This window comes from Gymnogyps californianus, chromosome 2 (genome assembly GCF_018139145.2).
Source record: "Gymnogyps californianus isolate 813 chromosome 2, ASM1813914v2, whole genome shotgun sequence".
Lineage (NCBI taxonomy): Eukaryota > Metazoa > Chordata > Aves > Accipitriformes > Cathartidae > Gymnogyps > Gymnogyps californianus.
This window is the reverse complement of record NC_059472.1, coordinates 96,287,697-96,313,943: the sequence shown is the minus strand read 5'-3', so window position 1 is coordinate 96,313,943 and position 26,247 is coordinate 96,287,697. Positions and strand designations below refer to the sequence as shown.

General features: G+C 37.3%; 1 protein-coding gene across 5 annotated transcripts in view; it reads left to right on the top strand.

Annotated features, from left to right (window-relative positions):
* The first annotated feature begins 5,800 nt into the window (after positions 1–5,800).
* MAK (male germ cell associated kinase) overlaps positions 5,801–26,247 on the top strand; it is a 28,413-nt gene continuing 7,966 nt past the window's right edge. For 2 of the 5 annotated variants that reach the window (XM_050891406.1, XM_050891405.1), the window contains exons 1-11: positions 5,801–6,101; positions 7,875–7,929; positions 8,875–8,996; positions 10,064–10,143; positions 12,568–12,700; positions 12,792–12,963; positions 17,311–17,478; positions 19,271–19,591; positions 20,666–20,832; positions 21,373–21,503; positions 23,805–23,936. In XM_050891406.1, coding sequence (XP_050747363.1) covers positions 6,001–6,101; positions 7,875–7,929; positions 8,875–8,996; positions 10,064–10,143; positions 12,568–12,700; positions 12,792–12,963; positions 17,311–17,478; positions 19,271–19,591; positions 20,666–20,832; positions 21,373–21,503; positions 23,805–23,936 — 1,582 coding nt within the window. In that variant the 5' untranslated portion in view covers positions 5,801–6,000. Of the gene's footprint in view, positions 6,102–7,874; positions 7,930–8,874; positions 8,997–10,063; positions 10,144–12,567; positions 12,701–12,791; positions 12,964–17,310; positions 17,479–19,270; positions 19,592–20,641; positions 20,833–21,372; positions 21,504–23,804; positions 23,937–25,876; positions 25,952–26,247 lie in introns of all 5 variants that reach the window. The other 3 variants (XM_050891403.1, XM_050891402.1, XM_050891404.1) reach the window with 3 other exon arrangements.

Sequence of the window (26,247 nt, the reverse complement as noted above, 5' to 3'; positions counted from 1 at the left end):
CTGTGCACGCAAACACCTCTGCGCCCACGCACACCCCGGCGCCCACGCGTGCGCCCCCTCCGCCCGCACCCGCGCCTCGCAGGGCCCTCGCGCCCGCCTGCTGCGCCACGTGACCACGGCGAGAGGGGCGGGGCCAGCGGCAGGCCCTCCCGCCCCTGCGGCTCCCGCGCCGTCGCCCCGGCGACGAGGCAGAGCGGCCCGGCGGTGGGAGGAGGCGGCGGCGGCGGGCGGGCCGGGGGCTCGGCAGCGGGGGGCGGCCTCCCCGGCTGGCACCCGCCCGCAGCACCGCAGTGAGTGGGCGGCCGCGCTCGGTGGCGGTGGGGAGGGGGCTGGGCGCTCAGCGGGGGCGGTGGGCGTCCTGAGCGGGTGTCCGTGTACCCCGGGGCCGGGCCGTTTGGGGCGGGGGCGGCCCCAGGGTCCCACCAGGAAGAAGGAGCTGCCGGTTTAGGCTGGAACGGGAGCAGCCCGGGGTCCGTCATCCGTCCCTGGGCGGGACGGCTTCTCTCAGCCCCTAGGCTGATTTGAGATGGGCCGGGTGGCTAGTGGCCTTTCCTCGCGTGTGTGAGGAGCTAGCCCGCTCGGCAGTGCTGGGCTCAGGAGGGAAAGCTCTGTTCCGATCAGAGGTGCAGCGTGTGGAGATAGGGATCCTGCCTGCTTTGGCTCCAGTAAGGCAGGTCCAGGGCTTGACAGCCTGAGATGTTCAAAGTGAATGAGAGGAGGTGAATTTTGATTTATGAGAACCAGGGTGAAACTTCCAGGCCAGGCGGTCTTGAGTTTCACAGCCTGAGTAAGTGAGAGGAGAGTTGTGCTCCCCTTTCCGCTGTGAGCATATATTAAGGGAGGTAACTGCACACTCACTCTTGGGAGATAACTGAATGTCATCAGGTGAAACTAAAATTGGCATGGAAATGGGCATTTACTGAAACTTACAGTGGTGTGGGGACGTTGAAAGATGAGTAGTCTGTGTTCCATCTGGACACTGCCCAAGGCTGGAGACTTGAAAGTCCGACAGCAGGTCTCACTGAAACCATTACTGTCCTGAAACTTGCTGTACTGCTTATTGCATTGTGAGAAGAGGTTTCACAGGGGTGGGAAGAGGTAACCTTGCTGGCACGGAGCGGCAGCATCTGGGCAGGTCGCTGTTGAAACATCCTGAAAAAGTTGGTGTGGATCATTTTGGTTTGAAACCAAAGCTGGTTTGGAACAAAATGAGGGAGAATATTTCCAGCAAACTGGAGTTCCTGCTTTTTGATATGCCCCATCCTGAATGCCTGATACAAATAAGTGAAACAACCTATTAGACTTTTGAAGAGACTTTTTTAAAAAATTTGAGACAGTATATTTGAAAATACAAATATTTATTGTCAATGTTATTAATTTCTTGCTTGCAGCTGAGCAGTCCTGCTTTTAAATAACTGCTGGTGTTTGATTAGAGTAATGGATTTGTAGTTAATCTCAAGAACTGAATCCACCTGTCATGGGACCTGATTACTGTTAGCTTTAGTAATATACAGTCACTAAAAAGAAGGTTCTTGTAGCAACAATTTGTTTGTTGGTTTGTGGTTGTTTTGGTTTGTTTAACTTTTAAAATTTGTATCAGCATACATTCTGTACTGTACAATACTGCCAGTTTTGGTCATTGAGAGTAGTATCATGCTCTGTGAACGGTTTTGGTGATTTCAGCAGTTACTGTAAACACGTTGGTGAAATCGGGTTGTAAGTGTTTTGCTTATCTGTGTGGGAGGTCTTTATCAGGTCATACATCCTACTTTGTATTTTAATGTGAGAGTAGCCTGTTTAGCATGCAAATGTAAAACTTTTGGTAATAATACTTGTACAGCAGAAATTCAGATGATTTGCTGTTATTCATTACATTTTGATATGTAATTCAGACATCTAAAATAATTTAAAGTTGTTGCTAGTGCTTAAAACACCGGTAATATAGTAAAAGTGAAAATTTGCTTAAATCATTGAGAACTTGTTCAGATTCTCTAAATTTACACAAATTACTAGATTCTTTCAAGCTATTGTATTTTGTCCTCTATTTGTCCCCTGCTTTAATCCTTCCTTAATCCTGTGTGAAGAGATTATGGGCAGTATGTCATTAAGAGTATAAAACAAGCTGTTGTTTACAGTAGGATTTCTCTTTTCAGTTTGGTAGCTGACTATTATGACAATTTTACATTTTAGAGCTTCAAATCACTGAGGTAATAATATCATATAAGCTTTAAGATGCGAAAGGCCACTTCAGAGGCTTGCGTTAATCAGAAAAGCTAGATTGAGCCCTTGCTTTTCCCCAGGTTGGTACAAAAGAGAAAACTGAACTGCAAATTTGAAAAAAATAGAGACCACAGAGAAAAAAAGGCACACCTGAGCTGGTTACATGTGGTGCAAAGTACAAAGTGTGCAAAAGTCTGTTGCAGTGAAATGTGAATCTAGAGCATTTATATTCTAACTCATCATGCTCTGTAATTCCAGTAAGAGCGAAAGAAGCCCCTGACCCTGATGTCACACCAGGCTGATAAACGCAAGTACTTCACAGCCTCATTTATTCTAGTATCGGTGGACAGTGACGATTAGAGTCTTGCAGGATCCAGTGCTGTACTTCTTGGTCAGCAAACCTTTGTCACCCTCCAGCATTTCTTATGGACTACTGCATGCCATAGCATTGCCGTAAAATTGACTGTTTAGTTGTCCACAGAACTCTATCAATTTTTTTAGATACTTCTGTATGAAGGATGAATTCTCTAAAAAGTTGGAAGAGAACTTAGAGTCAAGTGTGATACCTGCAGTCCTTTTTTTCCACTGCATTTGGTTAGTTTTCAGTTGATGATGTCTCACTATAAGACTTCCCTTGTTTGCCTTTTTTGTTAACTGTAAGTGACCAAGATGACTCTTTCATGAGAGTCATTAGTGGAATGGCCTAGCGCGCGTCAGTGTGGTGGTGAATGTATGCAGTATGTATGATGGTACATAGATATTGTTGTCAGGGTACGTAGTTTTCACGCCTGGTTTTCTGCATTTCCAGAGAGCAATTTTGACACTTCTATTTGACTATTGAAGGAATGTGCTGACATTTCTGTGCTTTACTTGAGTAAGTGTTTTCATACCCTGAAAATTACAGTATACAGCAGAAAAGGAATAAGGCAATAAAATGTGTTACAGAACAGACAAAATGCACAATTGTGTCTGTGATGTGTTACATTACATAGGACTTCTGGAGAGAAGAAACGCTTTATGTGATGCTGTTTCAAGTGCACATGCTGAAATAATAGAATTGGACGAAATGAGTAATTGTAAAAGCATGTGATTAATTTATACTCCAAAAATTACTTGGAAAGCTGATAGGATTTAGGCACCAAAATTAGAGGACTTAAAGGTCAAAACTTGAGGTTTGTGTCTAGATCTGAGTCTGGTTTTTGCAAATACAGAGGTTTTCATCTTGGTATTTTGGTTCACTTCATTAGAGAGCAAAAGGATGGGCATGAAATGCAAGCAAGCTCTCCAAATTTTTAATGTATGTAACTCTAGGAGTGCAGGCTAGGGCCGTCTTTGGCAGATATTGCTGAATCCCCTCCGAAAACAATGTACAATGATATTTGTTGAAACAGAGAAATGCAGGCACCCAAATCCTGTTACATTTAACTTCGTGTTATGTGCCTATGTATACCTATACACAAAATGCATACACAGTTTATCATTGCTGATGCTTTAGATGCTGATGCTGTGTTTTAGAACGTGTATTAGAATACTTTCAGAAAATTTTTGGTTTGGTTTTTTAATGTGTATATATAAAACTAACAACTGATAACTTGCAAGATATGTATGTAGTATGTATCTTAACTTGGCATAAAGATTTCATCATCTGCTTGTTACTGGAGTCAACAAATAGTCTTGTTGAAGAAATGGTATTTTTCAAGGTAGTAAAGACTACAGTGCATGCAGGCACTTTGGGGAATAAGATATAAAGCTGAATTCTGAGAAAAACAGTAGACTTAAATATATGAAAGCCCAATTTAAAATCCAGTCATAATTTGAATTGTCTATAATTGTTACTTTTTGTTAAGTCTGTTTTTTAGCTTTATTATAGAATATGCTATTAACCAGTGATCTTACTTTACTGTAGCGATGGCTTTTGGGGGGGATGGATAAAAACTTCTTCGTATTTTTCACTGCCAAACTGGTGGTTGTCTGGTGCAAAGATTATAAATTGAGATGTCCACTAGGTCACTTGTTACTGGCATCTTGACAGCTGATGTAAGATTCCTCCCTGGTAACAGAAGCAACAGGCAGTAACAAGGTGCACGTTACGACTTCTCCAAGGAAGCAGCATTTCAAGTAATAACAGCTTAGAAACATCGGTGTATTGTCCAGGCAGACGTTCCCTTTACACAGCAGGCTAGTCTGCTTGAGAATGCTGCGTTCACCCTCGTAAGAGGCCAATTTTATTGTTGAATTTTTCCAGGCCTGTAAATCTCAGGCCTGAGGCTTGTTACCAGCTGAATTTGAGTTCCTTAATCTGTTTGGACAGCCTTACCAGCCTGTAGCTAATTCTGGCATAAGGATAAGGACTACAGAGTTGCATGCTGAATTCTGCATCTCCTATAGAGGTAGGCTGACAGTGGATGCCAGTTGATTTGATCTTTATTTTGCATTTTCAGACAGCAAAGGCAAAAGGTAGAGATAATGCTGGAATTCGGTTAGCAGTCAATGGTTTGTTTGTGTTTAAACATTTGGGTTATGGTGAGGAAATGGTACAGTGATTGGTTGTTAGTTTTTCATAGGCCTGTATAAATAAGTGGATGACTATTGTGAGTTTGCATAAGTGCCGTAACGTCAGTTTTTAGGATTGTGTCTAGTAGGCAGCCGGTGGTAAGGTTAGAATTAGGATTTGTGCATAGGACCTATGAGAACTGGCCTTCATCTGAAGTGTTGGTGACAGATAGTATTGTGTATAATGAAAGCTAGGGTTCAGATTCAAGTTTGGATCGGGATTCAAATTAAGGTTTACATATATTCAGAGATGAAGATTCAACATTGTTTAATGTGAATTCTTTTCCAAATGACAATTCAGATCTAGTCTTCCATACCAATGCACGTGAGCTCTATACGTCTCTCTGCAGGCCATGTAAAACTGAACAATAAACTTAACTCTTCAGCCATTACTGTGCCTAATCCTAACTGTGGCTATAGACTAAGAATTCTGTGAACTTCAGAGCAAGATATCCAAGTACATTTATAACAACTCGATTTACCTTGGCGAAGAATGCAGCGTTTATCTTGCTTCTTCACCTCCCTTCCTCACCAACTTTAAGCATAGCGAGACTGCTTGCACTGCCAATCCAAAACACAGCATTCAGACCCTAGGTTTACCATAGCACCCTGTGCAAAATTTGGGTTCTTCTGTCTCTTTTCCCAAACTTCAACCCGGCCTTTGTTACAGATTAGGAACCTGCTGCTGTCTGCAAATTAAGAATAAGGAGTTCCATCAGAGGACACCAGCCTTAAATACACTTCTCTGGTTCTAGGGAATTATGACAGTAATCTGGACTGTCCACTCCCTGCTTACTCTAACCCTAATCCTAGACTAGGCACCTTCTGTGGTTTGAAGGATTTAAAGGAACTAGTTATATTAAGTGTTCTATTTAAAGAACACATACAGATCTGGGGGTTGTTATTGTTAGATACAAATAGTAGAGTGTCTCTTTCCTAAAATACTGTAAAATTACCTATTTCCCTATTCTTTTTTTTTTTTTTTTTAAGGATCTATGTGAGAATGACCATGTTCTTCTGTCTCTTAAACTTTATATCTGGATCTTAAAGAAGCTGTAATTTGAAGGAGACTAGTGAATAGCGTGCTCCATTATGAGAAGACATTCACCAACGTAAAACAGTCTGGAAGAAGATATCTCTAAGAAAATCAAAGAACATAGAATCCTTTAATAAAACAGAAGACATTTAGAATTTCATAAGCTTTTGGCTATTGGGGCCTTAAAAAAAATGAACCGTTACACAATCATGAAACAACTAGGTGATGGCACCTATGGCAGTGTGTTGATGGGGAAGAGCAATGAGTCAGGAGAACTTGTGGCTATCAAAAGGTATGTAGCATCTAAATTCAGTAAACGTACTTGCAAAAGCTTAAAGATTTTCACTTTTAACTTTATTGTTGTCTGCCATCTGTGTAGAACAGAAAAAATGTCCCTTTTTAAGGAAATTAACAAAATTAATTCTTTTAATTAAGATGCTTAACAAGGTGATTATGGGTCAGACTTCATCTAACAGATCAATAGAGACACACATCAGTTTGTATAAATTACTGATTTATTTTGGCTTATAAAATTGCATACTGCTTTTGTTCAGTTCAAACATGCTTCCTTCTAAAAATGTTGTTAGGCTAACACCAAAGTAAAAGCAAAACTGAATGTGCAGTTGATTAATTAGGGAGTTTGTTGTTTATATGAATTGTAAGAACACCCATCTTAATGGGTAGATTTGAAATACATTCCCACCTCCCGAAATCTTTTTAGGTACTGCATTAAGTTTCAGATATTGCTACAATGATAAATACCAGGTAACAATCTGGTCAGGTAAATAAAGGCTGTGTCCTTGGATCTAATAAAGTTGTGTTGTGCGTAATCATCAGCATTGTCATATTTGTCAAAAAGATTATTACAAAACAACAAAAATAGTACTAGAGGAGTGGGGAAGTTCCCCTTGTATTCTTACAGAATTGCAAGCAGTATGTGAAGCGTAAGTTGAAATACCAGAAATTGTATGTTGCTGAGATTTTTTTTACCTCCATTTACAGATTTACTGCAGAAAGTTAATTGTAATATAATTGACTGGCTTTTGTTTTAAGAATTTCTGAGAATTTCAGGTTTTTCCGTATACTGTTAGTACCGTTACTGAAGTTAATGTTATTAATCTAAGCTAAAAAAAAAAAAAATCTGCAATTGATTATTTTCATTATTTTTAGGCAAAAGGAACAACATTTTGTGGGAAGTGTTTTTCGTTTTCATGATTTCAGGATTTGGAATTCTTTTGTGTGATTTTTAAGTTTGGGATTTGAGGGGGGACAGTTTTGGTTGAAGATACATTTATTTTAAATGAAAATCTTGGGTTTAAATCTCTTCGCTCTAGGCACTAGAGCTTCACAGAAACACAGCAAATAACATGACATTCACAACCCCGTCCCAAGATCTGAGCAACACCGAATATCCATGTTTGTATCTATGCGAGACTTACAAATAAATGTATTACACTATTATATATAATGATTAGTTTAGAGATTATTGTATGTACATATAAGTATTGCTTGAAAAAATGAAACCATTTTTATTTGGTATTTAATACCTTGAAACAGGTTTGTAAAAATGACTGATAAAGTCAGATGCTTAATTATAATGTTAAGCAGTCAAGATACTTTGCAGATTTCAAAAATATAATTTTCTTGTTTTCCTAGAATGTGCAACTTAAGCACAAAGAGGTGATTTTTCTGGTTTGAAATATCCATGTTTTATGTGCAGTGTCACTGTTGCTTTCCTTGTTATTAAGAGCACAATTCAAATGATACAAAGGGATTTTCTGTCCCTGATGTTTTTATAAATACCTTGGAGTATCATGCTCTCTCTGGCTAACTACTCCTCTAAAAATATGTTTGCAGTGATTAATCATCAAACACTTAAATTTCTAGCAATTCTAAGAGTTGAGTTTGTGTTTAATTATGTTGCTGATGGGTATTCTAGAATGTTTTAAATTGAGTTCAAAATACAGCTAATGCTACACTTGGAAAATAACATGTTTAGACTTTTTGTTCTAAAAGCATTCTGTACTGTTCACTGAAAATACTTTATCTCAAACTTGTATTTCAGAATGAAAAGAAAGTTCTATTCATGGGATGAATGTATGAATTTGAGAGAAGTCAAGGTAAAGTGGTCAACATACCACATTTAAAAATAAGTGTCTGGTGAGGTTTGCATGAAGGAAAAGGGCATCTACAATGTCCAAGCATAAGGCCAAACTCTGTGAACTCTTTAAATGGGGGTGACAGATTCCACAAAACCATGGGCTGCTGGCACTCCTAGAGCTCCTGCTGCTTTGTGGAATATCCCACTATTCTCAAGCAGTGGCCACATCTCATAGCCAAGCCTCTTGTCTTTGAGAGAAGACAAAGAAATTGATTTTGTATGTGTGTGTGTGTCTGTGGTTTACCATCCTGCTCTTTCATTTTAATGGCAGATTTCTAGGTGTATATCCAGTCCTTATATCTTGAGGCATTTGTAGAAAGCACGGAGAGTTTTGGCTAGCCAAATGATAGAATAACACTTGAAATACTGGGCTTAAATTCCAAGTCATCCCATGTTTTGGGCATCTGATTTTCTGTATATGCAAAACTCCCTAACAAAGGAGTTGGGTATCCATAATTTAGGCTTAACTTATTGGAGATCACACATAATCAGTATCTCCAAAAAGAATACCTGTAAGAGAATCCTTGTTCATGAAAGTTTCACAACAAAAAAATTGCTGGGTTTTCTTACTCAGTTCTGTAAGCAAGAGCTGTTACAGCTTCAGAACTGTCTTTCATTGTAGGGAATTAGGAATTTGTGTTAATCTTCACCCCAGCTATGGTGTAATCCCTAGAAATAGAAGTTTTAAACTACTATTAATATCATTGCTGCTTTTATTTTGAAATTAATTTAAAATGCTATTTTGTTGTTCTTTGAAACAGAGATTACAAGATAAATACGGACTATCAGCTGGACATGTTTTGTAAATTCTGTGCTAGAAACTTTTACATGTTAAAAATTTAGTTCTGATAAGGAATCAAAGTCACTGTCGAGTTATCTGAAGCCATATTTTGCTCTATTACAGTCTCTGAAGAAGCTAAATCATGCCAATGTAATAAAATTGAAAGAAGTCATACGAGAAAATGACCACCTTTACTTTGTATTTGAATACATGAAGGAAAATCTCTATCAGTTAATGAAGGACAGGTATGTCTTTTTCACAGAACAAATAGTGTGCTATCATGCTTTATTTAATGATTCTTATGCTATCTTGAAGAACACACTGGAATTTCCGGGTTTGGCTCTTCTTGCAGCCACACTGATGAGAACAGGAGTTGCTGCGCCTGCTTATCTGAGGGTAGAATTCTGCATTGCTCTGCATTACAATATTGCATATTGTAATGCTTTTGGAAATAACAGTTTGTTCAGTTGTTAACACGATAGTTTGCATGTCTTTGGTGTGTAGAGCCATGACAGAAATTCCAAATACTTTTTTTTTTTCTTTATTAGCCTTCACTTTAATGTATGAAGGATTGGATAAACACTGTTCGTTCTGCTTTTGCTCATGGATTTGGCTTAAGGTGGGGATGGTCATCTGCATGTACGTGCATGCATACTTATAAGAAAGACCTATATATGGACTAGCTGTGTGATGTTGCAATCTTGGACAAACACTACACAGCAAGGCTTGCAACGTGGACTTTGGAATAGGACCTGCCTTTTCAATAACATTTTTCTTTGCTGAGTTCTTTTGCCTTTAATGTGTGTTTCCTTCAGGCGTTGTCATGCACTTTATCTCCTAATGTGCAAAGCTCTTCGCTTTGCGTCCTGAGATAGCTGCTAGCGATACTAGCACAACGTTACGCTACAGCTGAGAAGCATTGCTCTCACCCAGTGGTACCCTTAAGGGAACCCTGATTAACACACCTGCCACAGTGCTGCGCTGTGCTTTCTCTTCCTTGCTACATTACTGTGCATTCCATGTTCATCTGGTCAAACACACTACTGGCCAACCAGCTTCTACAGAGAGATGGGATCATGAACCTCTCTGCAGAGAAGTCCCTCTGCAGCACTTAAAGTGAGTGAAATTAAGGCCTGGCAGCAAGTGAGTTTTGGGATGAGAGCTAGTTGCATCTGTCTGTCTTTGTGCGCAAGACTTGATGGGTCTGTTTTCATCTGTTCATGATGTGTTGTGCAAAATGAAGAAACACGTACGTTCTGAAAATACATTATTTTTTTAAATTATGTGAAGTTGTTAATCTGTTTCTTCACAGAAACAAGTTGTTCCCTGAGTCAGTCATCAGAAACATGATGTATCAGATATTACAAGGGCTAGCTTTTATCCATAAACACGGTAGGTTTCTTACTAGAGTTTAACTGTGTAACACTTTTTTAGAAAATAAGATAATGCACAGTAATAACATGAATAAAAATATCTAGCAAAGGCTATTAATTATCTCTAATAAAAATTATTCCTATCTGTTTCAAGTATGGTGCATTTTTACACCATACCTGAAGTTACATTTTGTTTTCCTATAATCAGATTTTCCTCTTTCTTTTTGAAAGCATTAGATATGGATCATACACTGTTTAGTACTTTTTTCCACCTTAGTTACCAGATGAATAAACAAACTAAAAAAACTTGTATGCTGTGCTATACTATGGATTTCTGTTTCCTCAAAAAGATCTATTTAATGAGCATTGATACTTTACAGATGGCAGTTTCTCCTGTCTTGAGATACTATAACTAATATGATACCCTACATCTAAAAAAATATTAAAATAACTTGTTCACTAAGAAATTCAAACAGTCTCCTTATCACATACAACCTGGATTTAAAGATTTTAAGAGGTGGGACTTTTCTAGGAATTAGTAGCACAGCCTAAATAAGAGGTGCTGTGTGCTCACAACAACAACAGAAAGTTTCACAGCATTTACAAAACTTAATGCTTATGTTTTAATTTCTGTCTGCAAACTGCATTCTGAAATACTGGTATTACGCTCCATTGCATTTTAAAAAGTAGTAATTCACTCTCTTGCCCAACTCTTATTTTGTACCTGTGTCATGGTTTGACCCCAGCCAGCAACTAAGCACCATGCAGCCGCTCACGCCTCCCAGTGGGATGAGGAGGAGGATTCGGGGAAAAAAAAAAAAGGAAAACTTGTGGGTTGAGATAAGAACAGTTTAATAACTGAAGTAAAATAAAATATAATATTACCTAATAATAATAAAAATATAATAATAATTGTAACAAAAAGTAATACAACAAAAAGAGAGAGAAATAAAACCCAAGAAAAGACAAGTGATGCACACTGCAGTTGCTCACCACCCGCTGACTGATGCCCAAGCAGTGATCTGCCCCTCCCAGCCAACTCCACCCAGTTTATATACTGGGCATGACGTTCCATGGTATGGAATACCCCTTTAGGTAGTTGGGGTCAGCTGTCCTGGCTATGCTCCCTCCCAGCTTCTTGCACACCTGCTTGCTGGCAGAGCATGGGAAACTGAAAAGTCCTGAACTTAGGATAAGTGCTACTTAGCAACAACTAAAACATCAGTGTGTTATCAACATCATTCTCACACTGAATCCAAAACACAGCACTGTACCAGCTACTAGGAATAAAATTAACTCTATCCCAGCTGAAACCAGGATAACTTGTCCTTCACGTCACATTGGTGTCCTTAAAACTTTCCAAAGGCAATGAAATATTAGCTGAAAATGAAATAAGAAACAATATTCCCAATGATCTCTGATTGGCTTTCATGTATCCTGGCGAGGCCTGTTGATGAATTCAAATAAATAATTAGTTCTGTTTAGTATTATCAAATACCCAGAAATTGCCATTTCATGTCTTTCTGATCAAGATCATATACTGTTCTCTGATTATTAGCATCCTCTTTTCCTTCCTCATTTCTACATGAAATAAATGAGAAAGTTAGAATTTAAGAAAAACTGCCATTTCTAAGTTACAATATTAATATTTTGTTTTGACCATAAGTGTTTGGGAATGATGAGTATGATAAATTTGAACATTTACTTTTCACTGTAATAATTTCAGCCAATTTCTTACAGTGGTTGTCAGTTTCTGCATGCAGAAATCGGATGCTTTATTGTAGCAAGTGAATTTCAATCAAATTGATTTATATTATAAAAAATTGTGTGTACCAATTAAACTGCAGAATTTATTTGCTTAGCAACTTAACCGCTGTCCAGGTATATAGGTGCTCAAGCCACCAGCAAGCATTAAAGAAACTCTGTGTGCCTGCATTACTAATATTAGCATTCCCGAGCAGAATTTTTATATCTTTTATATGTCTGTGTCTGCAAATTGTTGTCACAATGATAAATAAACTAGTTAAAAATCATTCAAGGAATTTTGTAAAGCAGGTGTGTCAGATGCTCAATTTTCCATTATCCAAAACTGACAAAGCAGTTGTAGTTTTTGCAAAAGATTTCATTCTGAAATTGGTTTGTTACTTGATGTTGCTGCAATAGCCAATTCATTTTCCTTAGTGTGTTAATGACAGTTTACATTGATTAATTTAAGAACACTTGGTGTAATACTCACTGGAGGGAAAATGTGTGTGCTTGTTGGGGGGAGGGTTACCATTCTTTTATGTTGAATTAAAAAAAGAAAGAAAGAAGACACACACACAAAAAAGCTATATTCTTCCAAAACATCCCAAAGCAAACTTTGGATTACTCTATTAGAGGTTGCTGTTTAAGAAGTGATGACACAATAATTTGCCATCCTTTTCTGTCTGGTCTTCTATAGGATTTTTTCATAGAGATATGAAGCCTGAAAACCTTCTGTGTATTGGACCAGAACTTGTGAAAATAGCAGATTTTGGTTTGGCTAGAGAACTAAGATCTCAGCCACCTTATACAGATTATGTTTCTACCAGGTGGTAAGTATATGAAGAAGTTAATACATTATCTTAACTAATTATCTTCCTCTTACCATTTTAATTCATCTATTATTTCTTTCCATCCTCATAGGTACCGTGCTCCTGAAGTTTTGCTAAGATCGTCTATTTATAGCTCACCTATTGATATGTGGGCAGTTGGCAGCATAATGGCTGAATTATACACACTAAGACCTCTTTTCCCAGGCACAAGTGAAGTAGATGAAATCTTCAAAATTTGCCAAGTATTAGGGACTCCAAAGAAGGTAAGACTTAGAAAAACTCACACAATTGCATTTAAAAAAAAAAAAAAGTGAAATAAAATTATTATAAACCATTGAATGTTATCTCTCTTTCGGAACGTACATATAAATTATTGTATTAGTAAGTTTCCTACGGACTTAAGGTTTTCTCAACTGTATTTCTTTTAAGCTTCCATTAAGGCATGTAATGCTAGTCTTTTGTTGTATATTAGCATCTGGTTTATATCATACCATTATGTGTAGCCTTGCTCTCCTCTGATGAAAGATAGATAAAATTGTTTAATTTAGTTATTTAAAGCTATGCATATTGGAAAGAAAATCAGAAGTCTCCTAGGATTTCGTTTTGCCACAGCCAATTTGCTTTCCTTTCCTGAAAGTGTAATTCTTCTAGGCTGGCACCCAGAATTTGGAGCTTGTAGAAGATACCATAAATAAGACAAATTATGCTTTTCTTATTTTTAAAGCATAAAGGAAACATTTGATCTCAAACACAGATCTCTCATAAATATTATTAGCGATAAAAAGTAATGGAGGAAAAATGTGCAGTATTTTAGAGAGGAAACAATCGTTTTCTGGATGGGCTAAATACTATTTTAAATTACAAGGAAGGTTTGGGTCGTGCATATAAAAATGTATGCATTTATATTTACTTCAGTTAAAAAGTTGTTTTAGCAAATGGATATATGAACATGAAAGAAAAGAATAAGCTTACCTTCAAGATTTTTAATAAACTGAAAAAATACCGTATAATAAAAATATTTTTTGGAGAATAAGGTAAGAGATGGCAGAGGTATATCAGTACTTTATGGGCACAAACAGAACTTGGTGAAATAACTGACTGAACACAGAGTCTCTAGATCTGCAAAACCTAAGGGTGGGAGAGATAAACATCAATTTCATTAGTGTTCTACTGATATAAAATACAGCAGAATTCTTATCCAGTAAAAAGGCTGCTATCAATAGAGAAGCGAGGAACAGAAAACTTAAAAACAGAAATAGATTAAGCTTAGCTAGGAACTGCAGAGCTTGAAGTGGTGGGAAAACATCCACGAGAACATACTGAGAAACAGGTGCAAACTCATGACAGAGCAGAGAGTAAAAGGTCAGAGGTGGAGAGTTATAGATGATATGTTGTGGAAGTGAAAACTGAGTGTAGAGGACTAAGTGAAAATTGCTATGATGTGTAAAACAGTGCTTGCTGTGACAATTGTGCATCAGAAATAATGTGTCATATGAGCAGTATTTCAAGACTTGAGTTTTCAGACACAGATGTTAGGTTTCTTAAGCAGCTCACAAGTCTAGCATAGTAAAAGGAACATTTTGATGTATATTAAGATATCTGTGAAAGACAGCAACATAATAGCTTCTGGAACATTTTCAACGTATAGCATAAACAAGTTCTGGAAGTGCAGGAAGATCAGAGAGAGATTTTCACTGTGCGTAGTAGCAGAGCAGCACTGAGCTGACTGCTGTGTTTTTTCTCTAACCTTATAAGTAGTTAACAGAAGCAAATCATGACTGTTTACACTCTGTCATTCCCTCACTAGCAAGCTGATTGCTTGAGAAACCAGGAAGCATTACCAGCTGAGTATTTCAGAGAAAACTGTAGCCTATTCTAAAGACCCTAAGGGTTAGAGACACTGTAAGTCAGCCCTCTAGGATCAGGAAGCTGTAATTAGTTCCTTTGTGCCCCTGTCATCTGCTGGGCAGACTTGGGAATTTTATCTCCTTATGACAATGCTAAGGCATTCCTCAGAGAGATCACTGTGTAAGAAGAGTACTTAAATATTATGATAGGAATTATCACAACCAATGATGCATTTGTTACAAGTTAAGTACTGTTCTGCATTCTGAAAAATGTAAGCAGTTACTTTAATAGTCTGGTTTCGCCAATAGTTTTACAAATAGTATTTTTTTCAGACATGCATTTTCATTTATTCCATTATCCTGCAATAAGGAATTACAGGAATTATGCCCAGAAGCTATCTTCATTCCAATTTGCGTTCCTTTGTTTTAAGTCCATAATACCATACTAATGACTTCTGTGAGTTTGGGTTTTTTAAGTAGTGACAGGCAACTGTTTTGCTTTATTTTATAAATGAAGTTGCTTTATTTATAAAATGTTGCTTTATTTACTTTATAAATCAGTAAGTTGCACCATTCAAGTACTGGCAGTGATGGTGTACTTGTAGTATGCCAATTTAATGAAAAAGCTGATGACGATCTGAAAAGGAGAGATTAATGAAATGCATTTTCATTAGTTGAAGGTTGGCAATGGCACTTTAAATAATTCCAATTTCATTTTTTTTATAAATTGAAATGTATTTTTCATTTTTGCACTCTTACTATTTTCACCCTGTCCCTGTACTTCACCAGTTCAACATGCAGCCCTGGCTACTTCGTTCTAAGTCATTCCTTTATCGCTACTTCTGGCAGACAGAATGTCACCAACGCCAATAAAGGAGGGAGATGCAGCGGAGGAGGAAGGAGTCTATCTCCATTAATTTAAATGAGCAAATTATTCTCTGAGGTAGAATAGGAAGTCACTTGAAGTCTTGAGACTTATTTTAACCAGATGTGGTTTATAATTATATTTGAGTTCTTTGATTACCATAGACTGTGTTAGCAGAGCTAAAACTGTTGTACATAAAAAGATGAGTAATAGCTAACGTGGTATCTTAAGACCAAATTCTATCAAATCAATCCAGTTTACTCCTGTAGCAGTGTAACAAGCTTTGTGGATAGAGGAGAAGCACTAATATCATACATTGTCTTCAGTAAGGTCTCTGACGCTGTCCCTCATAACATTCTCATCAGCATATTTATATAAACAAACTGCATACCTGTTTTGAAAGCCTTATTCAGAGAGTAAGCTGTACTGGTTCGCATTCAAAATGAAAGATAGGTTGAATAGGACTCTTGAGTGGTTCTGCATCTGATGAAATTTTGAAATTGTATTAAAGGCCTTCTGATGGAATAGATTTTACTTCTTAAGTTGGTGGATTGCAGGCTGGGAAGCATTGAGTATGTTAGAAGACAAGATTAGAATTCAGAGTTTCTTTATAAAATTAGAGATGTAGCTTTAAAAAAATTTCTTTAGTAGTGTGTAGAGTGCTGTACTTGGGCAGGAATAATCAGCCGTATGAATATCTGGGGATACCTATCCAGCTAACACATCTGTAAAAGAGGATGTAGGAGCTATATAGTGCATTGTATGTCAACAGTATTTTGTTGCAACAAAGACAGATACCATACCAGTGTGTGGAGAAAGGAGTATTGTCCACTGACGTATGAACTAATCTTTCTGTTCCACTTGCTATATTATATCCAGTTTAAAGTTTTGCCTTTCAAGAGAGAAAAATCAGAGTCTAGAGTAGAAGAAAAACTTTAAAAGCCTAGACCCAGGAGTTCAGTTGTTTGAGTTTCTTTAGCCTATACAAAGGAAGACTAAGAAAGAAGAAGAAATACACCTTCTAATGTATAAAAAGGCTGTTCTAGAGAGAAGAAAGAAATAGTCCCTCTTGGTATCCATGGATGATAGCACACTCAGCAGTAGTCTTTTGTTGTCGTAAGAGAAACCTACATTTTTCTAATCTTGAGGAGAATTAAGCTCTGGAATAGACTGTTTAGAGCGGTTGTGGAGTGCCAGAAACTGGAAGCTTTTTGAGACTAACACCTGTCAGGCAAGGACAAGGGCATGGACTAGATGATCTCTTGAGGTCTTTGATAATCCTATGGTTCTGTAGTCAAACAGTGTCATTATCAAGCAACGAAGGACTTCAGGGTTTACTTTTGGAAAGTTAAACACTCAAAAAAAAAAGTTTTAATCTGGTGGTCATGGCTTTTTTCTGTTGCAGTAGTGTCTGGTTGTAATTTAATCATTGACTATCTTAATGGTCAGTGGAATCAGTGGTATATTGTATAGGCTGCATCATGGTTACACAACCATGGTATGCTGGGTAGAAGGGCCTCACCTTTACTATTCCCATAAAGAAGTAATGTTGAAGTCAGCTGTTTGAGCTCATGTCTGTGGTAGATGGGATGTTCAGTACTGCTCCTGGTACTGCTGCACTCTCTTCTCCTTCAGATAGAATATGTCCAAGTGTGGTATCCACAATGATGGTTCCACCTTTACCTACAGGAGAGCTTGAGAAGGACTGCCACTGCAGATTGATGCTGGTGGTTTAGTAATTGTAGTAGAAAATAGGAATGCGTGTTTTCCACTGTATAGGAAGGAGCTACATGGACCAAGCATGACTCAAGCTGCATAAAATTAAGTTTTGTATAATACCTCAAAGATACATAGTCTGCATTCTTTTTTGGTACTCATTTTTCTTTCCTTTGAAACAGAGTGACTGGCCAGAAGGATACCACCTTGCTTCTGCCATGAATTTCCGTTTCCCACAATGTGTCCCTATAAGCCTAAAAACTCTCATCCCAAATGCAAGCAATGAAGCCATACAGCTTATGAGTGATACGCTGAACTGGAATCCAAAGAAGAGACCTACAGCAAGTCAGGTCTGAGCACCTAAATGATTAAGCATAAGACTGAATTTTCTTGCATTGTTAAAAAATTGTAGGTACAGAAACCAATTGATTGTCATAATACTGATGGCCAGAGAAGTGTCTTCTCATTTTGAACACTTTGGTGGGAATGAGACTGAGTAGTGAGGAGCGAAAGTTCTAAACCTGGCTCAGCAGACATCATAAACTCTTTAGTTATTTCTGCAATGTTGTCTTCTGTATGGGCATATTCTAAAACTGTCTCTGTACAGGATAGAGAAAAATCTGAGCTGCAAGTTTCCTGAATTGAGACTATAAGTCACTTCTGCCACCTTCTTTTTCCTCCCCCATCTGTATGAAGGGTGATATTGAAAATTAAGCTTTGCTTTTTGTGAAGCTGCAGATGGAATGCAGTATGGAAGAGCTAAGGATTATTTTTACTTGGAGATGGGATGTCAACTATACTAAGTGATAAGGAAAGAACTTTGTGAAGAACATACCAATAGGTCACAAAGGTCACAGTTTTTCTCCAAGTTAATTTTAAAAAACATATTTCAAGTACCAAAGATGGGTACATTCTACTGATTTTATTTTTTTTTTTTAGTATTCATACCTAATGCAATCCTATTTAGAAGGTATAAAAGGGGAATACAATCGGGAAAGAAAAAGGACGTACTGCAAGTTATCCTACATGGATGTAATGTAAGTGATTCAGAAGTGGTTAAGCAGCTGGTACCAAGTAGAGCAACCATTTCTCTCCACTTTATAAAGCATATCTATTGTTACAATCACTGAGATCTAACTGTAGTGCAGTGCTATATATCTCTGTACAGAATACTGCATGGTGCTTTCGGAAAGCAAATAACCAGCTTTTGCCCAAGTGAGTTGTCAAGGAAGCAGCTGCAGCAGTCGTGTAATCCACAGCCAAAAGGGAGAGTTTTTAATGTATATACATGCAAATGTGTACAAGGGCAGCAATTCTCAAGTGCGGCTGAGGGAAAACATCTCTTTGAGAACTAACAAAGAGTAGGATCCTACCCAGAAGGAGTAGCAGAGTGTGTTGTTTTGACATAGGAGGAGCTGTGTTAGTAAGGTATGTCTATGCTGTGTGTCTAGCGGTGGACATGAAAAGGTCAAAGAATGAAATACACATCTGCCTGAAGACAGACACTGTAGTTTCTTAATAAACACCATGAAGGCACAGCAAGCACAGTGAATGTACTTCAAAGTAAAACAAAGACAGGGAAAGCTGGTGATAAGAAAATGAAGGAGAAACTTTGCTCGTTAACATCCTCTAATTGTAAAACCCATACATTAATCTTAAATGGCAATCATCACACTTCTGGTTTTTGGGGTTTTTTAAATTAAAAAAAAAGCTGTTCATCAAGTTGTCAAAACAGAGTTAGCAGTGGAAACATGTAATAAAGCATGTGGTAAAGGTAGTGGAGACTGCCTGTTTTAAGATTGAAATTTGTTACTGCATGAATATAGAATGGTATTGAATGTAAAATGCACCTCAAAACACAGACTCCACAAAACCTAGAAGTAAAGGAGGGAAAGAAAGTACATGACTGCTGTAACATGTACAAGTGGATCCATCTTACTAAATTATATGATGGGAAGAGTTTAAAATGCAGAACTGACACTTACCAATACACACTGTTTACATATGATCTCATTATGCATCTATCTTGCATCTGTGCTGTAGAGCTTGCTCAAATGCTTCAGAAACCTGCTTAGATCCTTGACGAGGTTACCAAAGTCAACTTTTTGAAGTAAAATTAGTATGTTATATCTTCTTCTCCAGGCTTTGAAGTACCCTTACTTTCAAGTTGGCCAAGTTTTAGGACCTCCTCCACAGTATCTGGAGAAGCAGACTACTATTAAACCAGTTCAGCCAACAGAGCCAAAGCCAGCTTTACCTAAACTGGAAGCTATATCCAAGCCAGAAGCTCTGTCTTCACCTGATGTACCTGACAAAACACAGCCACAGCCCTTGTCAAAGGTTAACCACCAGCCTCTCCAGCAAATTCAGTTGCCTCAAAATACAGCTAACCAGCAAGTACCAAAACAACAGCAGCCACAGGCACAACCATTTTTTCCAACTATTAATAAAAACTCATCACCGGTAAGTTGTCTTCAATAAATACTTAGGTGGTTTTATTAAAAGTTCTTACTATATTCAACCAGACGATCCCTTGAAAATTGTCATACTTTTTATTAGAGGAAATACAGATGGATAATTAGGGACTAATTAAGGATATAACTGGTCACTTACTGAAATTTTACAGCAAATCAGAAGAATAGATTGCTTGTAACAACAATGTGTGTTCATTTATAATAGCCTTTACTGACATGCTTATGCAGTAATGTAGTTATGACAGCTATCGTTTATTGACCTTTGAGAAACAATTCACAAAAATATATGTTCGTATACAATAGAGAAGTGGAAAGGGAGAATTTCACTTGCCTCAAGCAGGAAAATACCTGAGAAAGTTCATCCAATTCCTAAGCTTGGAAGAATTTAACAAGTAAGATTTTTAGCAAGATGAGTATTAAACTTCGGTTTGTAATCTTCATTTTGCTTTCCACTTATACTCACTGAACTACAATATAAAGTATGTTAAAAATAATAGTTATTCAGAAAGTACTGGAAAGCAAACTATAGTCACATGAAAGGACCGTTTTAAGATCTAATAATTTCTTTGGAAGAGAAAGTTAAGGAAAGGCCTGACTAACTTCTTTTATTTGCTGTATTTACTTCGGGGCCACAGCAATTGGCACTCCTAAACCCTGAGCATGATTGCCATGAATGTTCTGCACCACTGTACCCTACTTCTTGACAGTTCATCTACCACTGTCAAGAGCATGAGTTCAGCAAGATACCAGTAGTAGAGGCTGAGCACTGAACTGGGTCTGCAAATAGAACATTAACTTCACTACTTCAGGTAGATTGAGCAATTTAAGGATGACAGTCCAAAAGAGCTACACTCAAAAAACCTGCCAGCATTATTGTTATGTTTTGTGCTTAAAATCATTCTGAGACTATGACCAAATAGGCACAAGACAACGGGAAAAATTCCCTCAAAGTTCTTAAGCAGTAGTCCGGAAGTGAACTAGATCTAAAATATAAAATTTTAGAATTGAATTGAAGCTTTTTTTTTCCTATTTAAAATAGAAACAAGCAGCTAGTGGCCCTCAGAATGGTGCAGTAGGTCCTAAAAGCTGCAGAAGACGATGGGGTCAGACTTTGGTAAAGGCTGTGGATAGCTGGGACGACTTGGATGATACTGAATTTGGAATGTCATGTTCAAAGAAGCCTAGCATTGCACTGTTAAAAGAAAAGAAAAACAAGGAATGTCTTTTTAGGTAAGTCCTATAATTATAAAAGCACAATTTTTTTAGTGAACAGTGTCCAGTAGATTTATAGATTGATTAATACAAATCTGCTAAAATTTAAGTCACCAAAATTCTGCAAGAATGCAAAGAGCTGTATGAGCAGACCAGCTTTGGGTGTGGTGTTGATATAGCGCCAGTAATATCCAAACTGAATCAAATTTGTTTTCAGGCACTGTATGGTTTAGGTGTTTGTCATTTTATTAAGAAACTGTGTGTTTTACTAAAATCAGATATACTCACTTCATTTCCTTTGTTGCTTAAGTTTGGTACTAAGTTCTGCCACAGTTATCCACATTTGCTTTTCTTCCGTAGTGTTGGATACACTTTTTTCTTCATAGTCCCAGGTCAGACTCTCATGAGGTATGAGATTTGGCTGTTACTTTGTGGGAATAAATTCTACTGATGAAAGTAGGATAAGAGAAGAGCACCGTACCCTTCAGGCTAGGGTCGGCTTGTGGTATTCTGAGCTGGAGTTGTTGGTCACATTATTTGAACATTTTGATTTTTCAGTGTGCCAGAACCAAAAGCTTCATGCTGTATCCTGCCAGGAGGGGAAAATAAGGTTCTGATGAGAAATGATTCAGGAAGATCAAATACATCAGCAAAACAGTACTATCTAAGACAATCAAGATATCTACCTGGTAAGGGTAAAAGTCAATACATACGGAAAATACAAGCTGTGAACAATCTACATACAGTACATTTAAACTTTAGATTTCACGCTGGATAATTTTGCTGTTCATAACCAGGCTAAATTTTCAAGTTTTGGACTAAATGCCTTTCCCAGAACATATCACAACTGATGCAGAAGTTCCTGACTATGTAAACGTGGAAGGGAGCTCAACACTGTACACCATAAAAGTTCACAGGCCCTCTTATGACCAGTAACATATAAACCCCTCAGTAATATGAATCCAACATCTCTTGGATTCCTAGGAATATATCCTGATTGACCCGTAAGCAAGTGTATCTGAGGACTAAAGAAACTACCCATATATCTATATATCTCTATATAAATAGTGCGTAGTTCTCAGTTTTGCAGTGTCAGGAGGTTTGGGTTTTTTTGAACTTAAAGTTCTGATAAGCACAGTTACCCTTCTTGGTAGAAGTGTTTAGAAATATCAGCCACTTGCACTGGTAGAAATTCACACACTCACTTCCCTTCTCAAGGCAGTTATCCTCCTTAAAAATAAATAGATAGCTTAGTCTAAATCTGGGTGATTTTATCAGGAAAATAACATGAAATGAGGTAATTGCTAGGAATAAGAATGGGAAGGAGGAGAAAGAAAAGGGAATGTTTACTTCAGTTAGTATTCTGAATATACTCTATAATCAAATTATTTCCTTGGTGTCTCACTTAGTATCTTTTCTTTATTACCATGATGGTTTGCACAATTACAGTAAGTGTATCATGACTTCTACTGTTGTCGTGGTTTAACCCCAGTAAGCAACTAAGCACCACGCAGCCGCTTCCCCCTTCCCCCTCCCAGTGGGGTGAGGAGGAGGAAAGAGGAAAAAAAAAGTAAAACTCGTGGATTGAGATAAGAACAGTTTAATAACTAAAGTAAAATCTAATACTAACAATAGTAATAATGAAATATAATAATAATAGTAATAGTAATGAAAATGAATATAACAAAAACGTAAGGGGGGGGAGAAAAAAAAACAGTGATGCCCAATGCAATTGCTCACCACCCGCTGACCGATGCCCAGTTAGTTCCCAAGCCGCGCCTCCCGGCCAACTCCCCCCTGTTTACATACTGGGCATGACGTTCCATGGTGTGGAATACCCCTTTGGCTAGTTCAGGTCAGCTGTCCTGGCCATGCTCCCTCCCAGCTTCTTGCACACCTGCTTGCTGGCAGAGCATGGGAACCTGAAAAGTCCTGGGCTTAAGATAAGCGCTACTTAGCAACAACTAAAACATCAGTGTGTTATCAACATCATTCTCACACTAAATCCAAAACACAGCACTGTACCAGCTACTATAAAGAAAGTTAACTCTGTCCCAGCTGAAACCAGGACAACTGTAATCCACATATGAGAATTTAGGTGGCTCACAGAGGAATTCCTGATTGTCAGGCAAGTTGTTTTGTTATAATGTATCACTAATTTCTCAGGAATTCATTAGGCCAGTGATGACTTCTGAATATGAAGTCACTTCTTGAATGTTAAATAGGATGCCCAGAGACTCAACAGTTTAAGTTCAAATGAAAAAAAAAGAACAAAAAAAAAAAAAAGGGGGGGAGGGGAGCTTCCCTATCTAAAGGTAACACAAATGGAAAGTTCATCTGTATTTATAATCTTTTTTTAAGCATGCTTCTAATGTCTCTCTGGTTTTAGTAGAGTTTTAAATGAGAAAGGCATAGATGTAAAAAATAATTAATTTCAGCACTTAAGAGAATAATAGATCCAAGGACCATATTTGTTATTTATCCATATTACTTTAGTTCTGTTACCACTAGATCTGGGAGCTGCTTTCATGCTGTGTAATCCCATTAACTCTTGCAATGCTCGTAACATGCTGAAGTAACAAGAATCTTTTTGTCCTACTTTTTAATTTACCCCTTGAAGAAATAGTCTATTTTCAGCCTTGAGATCCCTAGTTTTTAATAGGTATTTTTGTGTTAATTGTTTGAGAGTCAAAAATACCAATAATGAGATTATGGTTTTCTAGAAACCAAGTAACTGTACTAAAATGGCTTTTAAAAGTTCTCTTGAAAGTATGAGGAGAATTGTTCTTAAATCAGTGTCTCTATTTTTCATGGTTTGGCTGAAAAATCTAACCTAAACAATGTCCATTGATTTTTTACATTAATGGTATTTACATTATACCACAAATAATTCAGTGTTGTTTTACTGTTCTAGCAATGTCCATTTTTTATTGGTTGAATTATGTTTGACAATTGATATTTATAACATTTTCCATAATTTGTTTTCTAAGGTGTAAACCCTAAGAGTGTCTCTTTAGCAGCAGTCAATAAAGAAGGATCACATGGAACCTGGAACAACCAGTTGTTTTCTAGACCGCTGGCACACACTGGAGGGGGAGTGACTTTCAACAGAAATACTACAGGTAAAAGTGTAATTAAAAGTGGTCACATTATATCTCATCATACTTTATTTAATTAATTTAGTTAAGACCATCTGGTTTAACTTCTGTTGTCAGGCTTAGCTTCTAGGCTAACTTTTTTTTTCTTGTTTTAGCGAGAGACTCTTAAAATAACAATTTCTTCATATGTAAACTATATATTTTGCTTTCAGAGCATAAAGGAAGTATAGACTAGCCCCTATTATAAAGTTCTGTCAAGATAAATTTTGTCCATAATCCTCTTAGACCATTAGTTTACTGTGTTAATTTAAGCAAATAGTTTGACCTTATTACTGCCTGGTCAGTGTGCCATGGAATACTATCAAACAGCAGTCTCACATATGAAAACAAGATGGTGGGTGGTGTGCTCATGTAATAAAAGCCTAATATTCTAAACATGTCTTTTAACAATCTACTAGCCTTGTCCTAAATACTTTGCTGCATGGAAAGTCCCCTTATTTTCAGCAAGGAACTTGCAGTAAGGTGCCTCTTGGTACTACGTTTTGTGAAGAACACTATTATCAGCATTTTATAGAGTGAAGACTAAGACTAGTTAAACAGCTTATCTAAGATTTCACTGAGGAAAGCATCAGACTCAAGACTAAAATCTATCTTCTGACCACCAAGCCCTATACTTCAAGTACACAGTCCCATCACCCTGTTATGGGAAGTTACCTTAACAACTTTGCAGCCGTTGCCCCGCTAGCATGAGTCACTCCCAAATACTTTAATGCCAATAAACCACCTAGCCTTACATGCTTGTACAGAAAGAACTTTAGAGGGTTTGTTTACATACAGATGCTGCACCCCTTTTTAATAGAACTTTAGGAGCCATTCTGCAGTGTCAACAAACCTGATTTTCCCTCTGAAAGTCAGGTGAGCTGTAAGTTGTTCATCTGAAATTACGTGAAAGATTTTAGGAAGTGGAAAAATAACAGCACTTACCAGAATTTTGATGGAATAGAACAGACTTTTTTAAGCAATCATCATATGTACTTGTTTTCTGAAATACAGTATCTGGATGCCTCAGAATTAATTAATATATTCATAAAATAGTCTTGTAAGGGCATTAGGCACAAAAAGGCAAAGAGCTGTTTCCAAAAATATGCATCAATAAGCTAGACATCTACCTACTGAATTGCACTGAAAAAAAAAATTAAGATGAATGCTAATGTTAAAAATCCTGCTTTTGTCTTTACTGGCTTACTTTGGATATCTACCAAAAGTTTAAAGGAAAAAAAAAAACCCTAAAACTGATTATTTTGTATGTGTGAAAATACTTGGTATTATCTCCATCAGTATCTTAAATTGCATGTGATGTTTCATGTACTGGTGAGGCAACAACATTTAAGACAGACACACATGAAACCAGGATAGCTGGAGCACCGATCATGGAAATATAACACATGTAAATTATGTATGTTTTCTTTTTTCATATTGACAGAATTGAAAGTTGACACTGTGCTGTTTACTGTTTAAATAACTATGTTTTGTTTATTTAAGTGCTTTTTTTTTTCCCGTATCCACAACATTGCCCTAAGGTGAACTAAGATAAGACCAAATAGTTACAAATGCTTTATTTATGAAGAATTGTAAGGTTATGATCAGTCAACTTTGCAGATACACCTGCGTGCTTAAACTTGTGATTTACGTATTTGTGTGACTGGAATGTGATTGCATTGTTGGTAAATCACATTTTTATTCCATTATTAGAAAGGACCTTGTAAAGTAACTTGTTAGAGTAACATTTCCTGCTTGAGAAAACATAGGAATGAGACATTATAGTTACAAAAATGTCAGCTATTTAATCTTTCTTGATTTGTTTTCCCTCATTTCTTTTACATCACCTAGCCAGGTTCTTCATACACTTTTTCTAAAGTTCTGTCTTTCCATCTTTTTCTTCCTTTCATTTTCCTTGTCTACAGATGAGAACTTACTTATACCTATTGAAAAGCTATCATGCAAAGAAAGGTTGAATGAAAAATTAGAGGATCCAAAAGGTAATTTATAGCAATTATACCCTGGTTCTTTGCACATTTCCTATTTATGTTTTACATTTTCTTGTAAAAATTGCACTTAACGCAGATTCCAGATCATCATATACTTCATTTTCAGTTGTAATCTGTTTTGTCAAACCTTGCTCTCTTCATTGTGACTTCTTCTGGACTCTTGGCACTTATTGTGCTTTAAAAGTCAGAGAATATTTTATTACCCTAATTATAATCCACAGCATGTCACTGCACTGTTGCTGGATAATGGTGAAGAAGCAATCCTAAAGAAGCAGCATATGCATCTC